Source organism: Rhincodon typus, chromosome 8 (genome assembly GCF_021869965.1).
Source record: "Rhincodon typus isolate 14 chromosome 8, sRhiTyp1.1, whole genome shotgun sequence".
In the NCBI taxonomy this organism is placed as follows: Eukaryota; Metazoa; Chordata; class Chondrichthyes; order Orectolobiformes; family Rhincodontidae; genus Rhincodon; species Rhincodon typus.
In genome coordinates, this window is record NC_063339.1 from 78,166,461 (window position 1) to 78,177,178 (window position 10,718).

Below are 10,718 nucleotides of genomic sequence, written 5' to 3' on the forward strand. Positions count from 1 at the left end.
GGGGGGGTGGTTGGGATGGAAAGGTGTGGTTTGAGAGTCTGGGACGAGGGCTTTGTTGGGTTTAAGACTGAGTCGGGCTAAAACATTCTGTGTTATCCAGTGAAGCCTGGAGCGGGATCTGACTGACACTATCTCTGGGATGTTGGGGGTGGGGGCGGGGTGGTGGGGGTGTGGTGGGTGGTGGCGGGGGGAGGTCTGTCATTCATAGTCTGGCTTGTCTCTGGGACGGGGGGTACATGACAGTCCCTTAAGGGGGGAGCTGAGCTAATGGGGAGATCATGGCATTGGAAATTAACCTCTCTCTCTCTCTCTTTGTGTGTGTGGGTGCAGGTTTAATTGCTTGAAGCGGAAGAGCTGAGAGTCTGTCGGGACCCTCCCACCCTGTCTGTTCACCCAAAGTGGAATTTGCCGTCTTATTTATTCGCCACTGGCTACCGGGATCCCCCCCCAGGAGCTGAGGAGTGGAGCCTGTGTGTTGTCCGTGAGGGGTTGGCGTTCTGCCTCTCGGATTCTCTGCGCGGCCTGGCGACAAACTTCACCAACCCTTCGGCCCAACGGGCGGCTGCTAGTGGGAGAAAGAGAGAGAGAGAGCGGGAGATTTACTGGGAGGCCGCTGTCGCAGACAGAATGAAGCTCCCGAGGATGCACCCAAGGCTGAGGGGTGCTACATGAATTCACACCGCTGTTCGCACTGCAGATGCTGCTGTATTTGTGAAGACAGACAGACAGACAGACTCGGGAACCTGATGCACGGTCCGGCCTCTATTTATTATGTCAGAACAGGGGTGGTGGGTGAATTTTTTTTTACCAGGACCGCCCTTAACTCTGAGGTACCCACCCACTCGCTCACTCACATCAACTGCGATAGGTTGGGACCTGGATTGGAGAAAAGCCCCAGGCAGGGGCATTTTGGACCGAGCCAGGATCACAGATCTACTCCCTTGACCCAGGGGCTCAATTAACATCTTCGCTTCAAGCAGACAGACAGACAGCAGGGTCTCAAATACAGATTAGCCCCATGATGGTCCCTTAAACGCATTGATAATGTTATTTTTGTTAAGGTTAGGTATTTCATAATTAATTTAAATGTGAAGCACTGAACTTTATACTTTTATATAATTATTTTGTATATAATGTATATTTATAAATGTCTTCACATGTAAATACACTTATCACTTTCACCCATGGTTTTAACTTCTTGGCAAAGTTTGAATTTATTTTTTTGTCTAATGAAATCATTTCCTGCTCCAAAATCTGCCTGTTTGTGTCCTTCATTATCCAGGGTCAGACATCACCCCAGACACACACTGCACTGCCTATAGCCCTGATTTTAAATTCCTTAAAATTCATTTAGTTACACTGAGTGTGATTATGGGCTAGACCTGCAAGAGATTGTGAGTTTCATTCCAGCATCCCTGTGCTGTCCCTGTCCTGGGACTATTTGATAGGGACAGTGTAGAGAGAGTTTTACTCTGTATCTAACCCTGTGCTGTCCCTATCCTGGGACTGTTTGATGGGGACAGTGTAGAGAGAGCTTTACCCTGTATCTAACCCAGTGCTGTCCTGGTCCTGGGAGTGTTTAATGGAGACAGTGGAATGAGATTTACTCTGTATCAATAGTTAAAAATTTACAGGGCATACTTGCATTTATTAGCGGGGTGTAGAGTTTAAGAGAAGGGAGGTGATGCTGGAACTGTATAAAATATTGGTTAGGCCACAGCTCGATTATTGTGTGCAGTCTGGAATCCACATTGTAGGAGGAACGTGATTGCAATGGATAGGGTGCAGAGGAGATTTACCAGGATGTTGCCTGGGCTGGAGAGTTTCAGGTACAAAGAGAGATTGGACAGACTGGGCTTGATTTCCTTAGAGCAGAAGAGATTGGGAGGGGACATGATTGAGATGCATAAATTTAAGAGGGGCATAGTTAGGGTAGACAGGAAGAAACCTTTCCCCTTGATAGAGGGATCAATGACCAGGGGACATAGATTTAAGGTATGGGGCAGAAGGTTTAGAGGGGATGTGAGGAAATTCCTTTTCACCCAGAGAGTGAAGGTAATCTGGAAATCATTGGCAGTAAGGGTGGTAGAGAGAAACCCTCATACCATTGAATAGGTATTTAGATATGCACTTGCAATGCTAAGGAATACTCTCTCTTTCTCTGTCTCTCTCCCTCTGTCTCCCTCTCCATCTCTCTGTTTCTCTCTCTCTATTTTATTTTCTGCCTGTCTTTTTCCTCATCTCTGTGTCTCTCTGTCCAGCTCTCTCTCTCTCTGAACCTCTCTCTTTCCCTTTCTGAACCTCTCTCTCCCTATCAGTTCTCCTGTTGGTTCTGATGCAATTTCTTCATGGTGTTTCATTCATTTCGGGACCCATTCACTGATTGGTAAGTTCCAAATCCAAACCTCACTCAACAAAACACCGATTGGTCAACTGTCTCATAAACAACCCGCCCACTGAAACTGTGAGGACGTAGAGAAACGGAATGAGAGAGACAGAGACACAGTGGGGAGAAAGAACAGAGACAGAGAGCGAAAAAGAAACTGAGTGTGAGAGATACTTTACAGAGAAGCACACCTACATACACTCAAAGGACAGAGAGAGAGAAAAAAGAAAACAGACAGGGAGAGGGACAAGGAGTGAGAGACAGGGAAAGTGAGAGTGTTGGAGAGAGACACAGAGAGTGAATGAGTGTTTAGGAGAGAGGTAGAGTGTGTACAGAGAGACAGACAGGCAGGGAGGGGAGTGAGAGAGAGGGACAGGGAGTGAGAGACAGACCGACAGAGGTGAGGAGTGATGCCTCCCCAGGTGAGTGAGGATGTGGAGCAGTCTGAGGGGGCTTCACTCCCCCAGGATCACCGGAGCGTCCGGGAACAGCCTGTGTGGATCTTCGGGTACGGCTCTCTCATCTGGAAACCGGGATTTCAATTCACCCGCAGGAGGATTGGCTTTATCCGTGGATACAGCAGGAGGTTCTGGCAGGGAGACTCCTATCATCGCGGGAACCAACAGGCAGTACGTGCGCGTTTTGCTCTGGGCTGAAGGACTGTGTGTAACAGAGATTGGGGGGGGCTGAGAGCTGGACTAGGATCTCCATCTGCATGGGAGCTGCTGCAGGCTCACAGATGTCCCTGCCCTGTCTCTCTCTTGCGCGGTATAAGGGGAGCTGGTGCTAATGCCACTGGGCATTAATGTTGCGGGGGCACAGGTTCGAATCCTACCCCCCACCCGCTGGTGAAATTGGAATCGATTCTGAAATGGAGACCGATTGCTGTAAAAGTGCCCCATTAGGGAAAGAATTTCTGCTGTTCCCTCCTGGTCCGGTTTACACGTGACTCCTGACCCGCAGTGATGTGGTTGACTGTCCATTTTGGGGAATCAGCAATAGATGCCCCATTCTCTGTGGTGGAACGAGAGGGAGTTGAACTGCTTTCGTTGTATTGTCACTGCTGTAACCCATGAACCACAGCAACTAAGTTATGACCTCAATGAGCTGCAACATGATAATGACCAGGTCGCCTGTTTTTTTAGTGATGTTGATAGTGACCATGACATTCAGGGTATCTGTTCTTCCGAATAATACCGTGGGATCCTTTGTGTGGACAGACAAAACATTGGTTTAAAGGGTTTATCCATAAACCAGCATGCCTGACAGTGCAGCACTCCCTCAGCGCTGCACTGAAGTGTCAGTGTTGATATGCTTGCTAAGAGCAGCTCTGGGTAGAACTTGACGCTGGCTCAGAGCTGACAGCCCAAGAACCAGAGTGAGCGGGAATCACAGAGACAGACTCTACTCCGTCACTACACAAGAGGGATGATTGTTTAGGGTGTGACCCACAAAAACTAGTTTGCAGTCCAGAGCTGTCCCTTGTTTTGCCTCCGTTACACAGACCATCAGCAAGTTAACTAATTGGGTTTGATTTTGTTTTTTGTGTTTCAGCCTGGCCGGGTTGTCACTTTGCTGGAAGATGCTAATGTGAGTATTTTACAGTGACATTGTGAGGCTCTGAACAGTACTCCCTAGGTCCAAGTCACAGATACTGCACGCTCTGCAGTTAGGTACCAAACTTCCCAAGCAACAATGTGAACTGACGTTGAGGAAACCATGAACACATTTTCAAGGAAAAAGATACTTTGTCTAAGAATGAGACGTAGAGCACAGGAGAGGCCCTTCAGTCCATCGAGTCTATGCTCACCTACCCAAACCAGTACCACTTTCCAGCACTAGGTCCATTGCCTGAAATGTTATGATTCTTCAAAATCTCATCCAATACTTTTTTTAAAAGTTGCGAGTTTCCCAAGTCAACTATTCTCCAAGAGTGCATTCCAGATTCCCAGCACCCTCTGAGTGTAAAAGCTTTCCCTCAAATCCCACCCTGCCCTTCACTTTATAACTATGCCCACCCATTGTTGACCCTTCAAACAAGGGGAGCAGCTACTTTCTATTCACCTTGTCCATGCCCCTCATACTCTTGTACAACTCTATTTGATTCCCCTCAACCTTCTGTGCTCCAAGCTTATCCAACCTTCATAGCTAAACTGCTTTATGCCAGGCAACATCCCGGTGAATCTCCTCTGCACCCACTCTAATACAATCACATCCTTCCTATAGTGCGGGGACCAGAGCTGCACACAGCATTCTAGCTATGCCCCCACCAGAGTCCTGTACAGATCCAACATGACCTCCCTGCTATTACAACTTATGCCACAGCTGTATGCCTTCTTCACTCCCTGGTTAACCTGTCCTGCTGTCTTCAGGGATTTGTGGATAGGCACCTCTAGATCCTTAGATCTTATGAATACCCTGCCATTCATTGAGTACTCCCTTGTCTTGTTACTTCTTCCAAAGTACATTACTCCAGAATTATCAGCATTAAATTCCATCTGCCAAAGGCCTGCCTGTCTGAACCAATCTATTTATATCTTCCCATAACCTGATACCTTCTTCCTCGCTACTGATCTCCTGACCAATCCTCAGGTCATCCACAAATTTACTCATCATCTCTCTCTCTCTGACTCCCTGCAATCACACAAACATTTTTATCGATATCATTTCTGTAGATCGTGAACAAAAAGGGACCCAGCACTGATCCTTGTGGTATGCCACTGGATACTAGTCTCCACACAAACATCCTTCTACAACCACCCTCCCTCGCCCATCACTGAAGCAATTTTAGATCCAACCTGCAAACTTACCCTGGATCCCATGTGCTTTTACCATCTTTTTCAGTCTCCCTTGTCAAAGGTTTTGCTAAAATAAGTGTAAACTACATCAGCCATGTTAACTTCATCCACACACCTGATCACCACCTTGAAAAATTCAACCAGATTTGTTAGGCATTACCTCCCTCTGTCAAAGACGTGCAGACTGTCCCTGATGCTTGCCTCTCCAAGTGAAGGTTAATTCTCTCCTTCACAATTTCCCCTACTACTGATGTAAGACTCACTGGTCTGTAATTTGCTGGTTTATCTCCGTCACCCTTTTTGAAAAGCAGGGCTACATCAGCCATCCTCCTGTCCTCTGGCACCTCCCCTTTGACCTGAGAGGAATTAAAAATTTGAGTCAGAGCCCTTGTAACTTCCTCCCTCGTCTCCCACAGCATCCTGGGATAATACTCATCCAGTATTGGGATTTGTTCACTTTTAAGCCTGCCAAACGTCCAAGACCTCCGCACTCCCTTTGTCAACCTGCTCAAGAACCTCACAGTTCCTCTTCCAGAATTCTGTACCTACAACCTCCTCCCACGTGAAGATAAATGTGAAGCATTCATTTTACACACAAATTGCTCCCTTGGTTCCTAATGGGTCCTACTCTTTCCCTGGTTATCCTCTTCCCTCTGATGTACAAACTTATCTTGGGATTCTCCCTAATATTACTCACCAGTGTTCTTACATGCCCCTTCTTTGTTCTCCTAATTATTTTAAGTAAACCCTGCTGCGCTTCCTACAATCCACGAGGACCTTCAGTGATTTCCTCCCTTTACATCTGCCAAAAGCCTCTCTACCTTAGCCAGTCCTGAATATTCCTAGACACCCAGGGTTCTCTGGGTTTGTTGCTCCTACACTTCATCCCAATCCCATTTCCTTTTTTGAACACCCTGCACTTTTTTTTTTGCTGTAGACTTTCCCACAAGGTCCCAGTCTACTTTGGCCCAAAGATCCTGCCTTATTTTAATAAATTCTGCCCTCCCCCCAATCCAAAACCCTTCCTTCGCACACCATCTTTCTTCCTTTTCTATAACAATCTTAAAACGTATGTCGTTGTGCCCGGCGTCACTAAAATGCTCTTCCATTGCCACTTTGACCTCACTCCCCAGAATTAGTTCCGTGGTCGTTATTGGTCGATTAGAATCTGGGAGCTGTGGATCTGTGACAGATAAACAGTGAGTAGACAGGGTAAATAAGATGGGTTGAAATGGCTAGCTTTCAAGATGACTGGAATATACAAGGATACAAGTTAAGTTGTGATCTGGTTAGACAATATCTGGGATAATGTATTCAGTTCTAGACATGATTCCCCAAACAGGCTGTATAGTTGACTTTGAGCCAAATGACCAGTTTCGTACTGGGGATCAAAGGGTTACATTATGGCAGGTTGAATAATCTAGATTGGCACTCTTCAGCCACCTTCCTCCCTGCTCCACAGCCCTGCTGGTACGTAGTCCCTGTTTTGGCAAATGCCGGATCATAGATTGCATCAGCAACCAATGCCTAGAAAGGAAAGCCAGTCTTTTTTTATTCACCTATGGGACGTGGGCGCTTCTGGTGGGGCCAGCGTTCATTGCACGTCCCTAGTTGCCCTTCAGAATAAGGTGGTTTTGCGCTGCCTTCTTGAACCGCTGCAGTCCATGTGCTGTAGGTAGACCCACAATGCCCTTGGGGGGGATTTCCAGGATTTTGACCCAGCGACTCTGAAAGAACAGTAATATCGTTCTAAGTCGGGATGGCAAGTGGCTTGGAAGGGAACTTGATGTTCCCATGTATCTGTGTCTCTTGTTCTTCTAGATGGAAGTGGTTGTGGCTTTGGAAGGTGCTGTCAGAGGATCTTTGGTGAATTTCTGCAGTGCAGCTTGTAGATGGTACACACTGCTGCTACTGAGCATCGGTGGTGGAGGGAGTGGATGCTTGTGGATGTGGTGCCAATCAAGCGGGCTGCTTTGTCCTGGATGGTGTCAAGCTTCTTGAACATTATTGGAGCTGCACCCATCCAGGGCAAGTGGGAGTATTCCATCACGCTCCTGACCTGTGCCCTGCAGGTGGGGGACAGGCTTTGGCAGATGGAATTTAATGCTGATAATTCTGGGGTAATGTACTTTGGAAGAAGTAACAAGACAAGGGAGTGCTCAACGAATGACAGGGTATTCGTCAGATCTAAGGAACAGAGGGATCCTGAGGTGCTTATCCACAAAGCCCTGAAGACGGCAGGACAGGTTAATTGGGGAGTCAGGATTGGAAAGCGTGTGTGTGTGTGTGTGTGTGTGTGTGTGTGTGTCTAACTGCAGTGTCTTCTCCTTCTCCCTCTGCCCAGGCTGACACATGGGGCGTGGCTTACCAGGTCCAGCAGGACCAGCTCAGGCATTCGCTGGAGTACCTGAACCTCCGGGAAAGCGTGCTGGGCGGATACGTGTGCAAGACCGTGACCTTCTACTCCCGTGGGGTACAGGCCCGTGGCAGCAGCACCCTGGCACTGGTTTACATCGCCACCCCCCAGAACCCACTCTACCTGGGCCCTGCCAAGGCTGAGGACATTGCAGGGCAGATCGTCCGCTCTCGTGGCCACTCGGGCCACAACCTGGAGTACCTGCTCAGGCTGGTACACTTCATGCGCTCTGCCTGCCCAGGGGTGGAGGACAAGCACTTGTTCTCCATCGAAGCGGCCAGCCTGGCCCTCGCGCCGGCCCCGGCTGATCGGCAAGCGTAGGTGGCGCCCGGGTGTGCCTGAACCACCTCGGAAGTGACACGCACGGGGTGACGGAGCCCAACAGCCGAAGCCTGTGCCGGCCGTACTGTTCGTCCACCACCTCTTCAGAGCTCCGGCTCGACGTGGTACGATTCCCAAAGTACGAACCCCTTCCAGCACCTCGCCATCAGCTGTAGCTGCACGTGTGGGGAGATCGGATTTTTAGACAAACATTATAACTCTGTTGGAGTGCGCGGCTGGTGTGTTGAGGTGGGTGTGTGGAGTTGGCGCTCTAGTCTATGTTCAGTCTTCAGGTTCTTATCACCTACTGTATCACTGTTGCCAACAACTATGTTTGTTATTTTTTAACTTATTATTTATAATTAATAAATGCTGTTTGCTGAGTCTTTTAAACGTTGTTACTCAGTACAGGGGGAGTGGTTAGAGAATTCCAATGGGTCACGACCCACCCCCCCAACCCCACCCCACCCCACCCCACCCCGAGAGAAGACACTCAGTTCAGTCCGAAGTTCATTGGACCCTTTATCCTGCGGATGCGGCCCCTCCCCTCCCCCTACCCCGGCCAGAGGAGTCAGTCTCTCGGTATTGACCCTGTCAACTCAAACAACAATCTCTGCCTCAATATCAGCAAAACCAAGGAGCCAGTCATTGACTACAGGAAGTGGAGTGAGGGACAGCACCCCCTGTCTGTATTAGTGGTGCTGAGAGCTTCAAGTTTGGGGTGGCATGGTGGCTCGGTGGCTCAGTGGCTCAGTGGTTAGCACTGCTGCCTCATAGTGCCAGGGACCTGGGTTCGATTCCACCCTTGGGTGACTGTCTGTGTGGAGTTTGTACATTCTCCTAGTGCCTGTGTGGGTTTGCTCCAGTTTCCTCCCACAGTCCAAAGATGTGCAGATCAGGTAGATCAGCCATGCTAAATTGCCCGTAGTGTTTGGGGATAGGTCTGGCTGGGGTGCTCTGAGGGTCAGTGTGGATTTGTTGGGCTGAAGGACCTGTTTTCACACTGTAGGGATTCTATGATCTGAAGCTCCTAGGAGTATTGCAAACAATCTATCATGGTCCCTTCACTTCAACCCTACAGTCAAGAAAGCACAGCAACACCTCTATGTCCTCAGAAGACTAAGGAAATTCAGCACAGCCACAATGACCATTACCAATTTTTATAGATGCACCATAACCACCCTGGTTATACTGTCTTCACCCTCCTTTATCAGGCAGAAAACAGAACAGTTTAAAAACACGTACTAACAGATTCAAGAACAGTTTCTTACCCGCTGTTATCAGACTTACAAATGGACCTCTCATATATTAGAGTTGATCTTTCTCTGCTGCTGTAACACTATATTCTGCATTCTGTTCCATTATCTTGATTTACTTATGTAACGTATGATTTGCCTGGGCAACACGCAAAACAATACTTTACACTGTCAACACAGTGTGGAGCTGGAGGAGCACGGCGGGTCAGGCAGCATCAGAGGAGCAGGAGAGTCGACGTTTCAGGTCGGGAACCTTCATCAGAACTGGACCCTTCATCAGAATACCTTTCACTGTATCTCGGGTGCATGTGACAATAATCAAATCATATCAAAACAGATCGCAAGAGATTTCCAGGCACAGGGATCAAGGGACTGGATCTTGATCGGGAGCAAGGACGTGCTTTGTTCAACTACATCCCCACTCTTCACCGCGTTCAGGCTGGAGGCCACTGGGACCAATTCTCCTGCCGAAGCCTGACTCAGTGGCCTGAACACCACAATGTTCTGGCAGATTAGTCTCTTTGCATTTCTAGGGACTGCCAGTACTGAGGGCAGCGGCTGGGGAAGGACACATTGAACTGCACCAAGCTGTAACCACTGCAGGGGAGAAAGCCGACAGTGGTAAAGACTAATCAAGCAGGATCCAGGCATCAGAGCAAGGCCGGGACTGTTGAGGGGGGGATGTGTGGTTCAAACATAAAGCTGCTCAAGTTCTAACCTCGTCATGCAGGAAATTTATGTTCCCTGTAAAGTCACCCGTTCTGTGAAAACAGAAACCTGATAGCTGAGCTGCTGACACAACACAGGCAAATGGTTAAAACTGGGTTCACTGAAGCTGCAGGCCAGAGCGCTTTCAGAAGCTGGCCTAGGGGGAAATTAGTCTGTGACTCTCTCAATGCACATCCCAAAAGTTGATGGGGTTGTGGATCACACCAAAAAAAGGCAAGTGTTGGCACAGAGTGTCTACAGAGGGATGTGGATAAGTTAGTTGAGCGGGCAAAAACAGGGCATATTGCAGGGAAATGTGAGGTTATGCACTATGGCAGGAAGAACAGAGGGGCTGAATATTATTTAGAAATACTACAGCCAGCTACCAAACACACGGGAATTTGGAGGTGCTAGTGCATAAATCACACATAAAAAAAATCTAGCATCCAAGTTCAACAGGTAATAGGGAAGGCAAATGCCTTGATTTCAAGAGGAATGGAGTATAAATTTAGGGAGTTTTCCCCAAAATTATACAAGGCAAGTGTCAGACCACAATTGGAACACTAAATAGTTTTGGGCCCCTTAGCTAAGGAAAGGTTTACTGGCAGTGAAGGCAGTCCAGAGAAGGTTCACTTGGCTGATACCAGGCATTGGAAAGACTGCCTTATGAGAAGTGGTAGAGTAGATTGAGACTCGTTGGAATTTAGACAAATGAGAAACGTACAAGGTTCTTAGCTCCCAACCCAACTGTTTGTTTTGTAGCACTGTGGAGCCCGTGGATCATGTGTATAATGGGTCTGGGTGTTTGCACTCCCTTTTCAGTTATCTCAAAG

The 10,718-nt window shown here is 48.2% G+C and overlaps 2 protein-coding genes across 2 annotated transcripts in view; both read left to right on the plus strand.

The window, feature by feature from the left end:
* Positions 1 to 1,250, plus strand: part of LOC109925570 (delta-like protein 4) — a 34,464-nt gene extending 33,214 nt beyond the window's left edge. Inside the window, exon 11 of the mRNA XM_048599970.1 lies at positions 331 to 1,250. Within this exon, the coding sequence (XP_048455927.1) occupies positions 331 to 336 (6 nt within the window). The 3' untranslated portion in view covers positions 337 to 1,250. The remainder of the gene's footprint in view (positions 1 to 330) is intronic.
* Positions 1,251 to 2,461: 1,211 nt separating this feature from the next.
* On the plus strand, positions 2,462 to 8,304 carry chac1 (ChaC, cation transport regulator homolog 1 (E. coli)). The gene is made up of 3 exons (XM_020526064.2): positions 2,462 to 3,015; positions 3,941 to 3,976; positions 7,529 to 8,304. The coding sequence occupies exons 1-3, from the start codon at positions 2,797 to 2,799 to the stop codon at positions 7,919 to 7,921; spliced, it is 648 nt and encodes a 215-aa protein (XP_020381653.1). The 5' UTR covers positions 2,462 to 2,796; the 3' UTR covers positions 7,922 to 8,304.
* Positions 8,305 to 10,718: the final 2,414 nt, after the last annotated feature.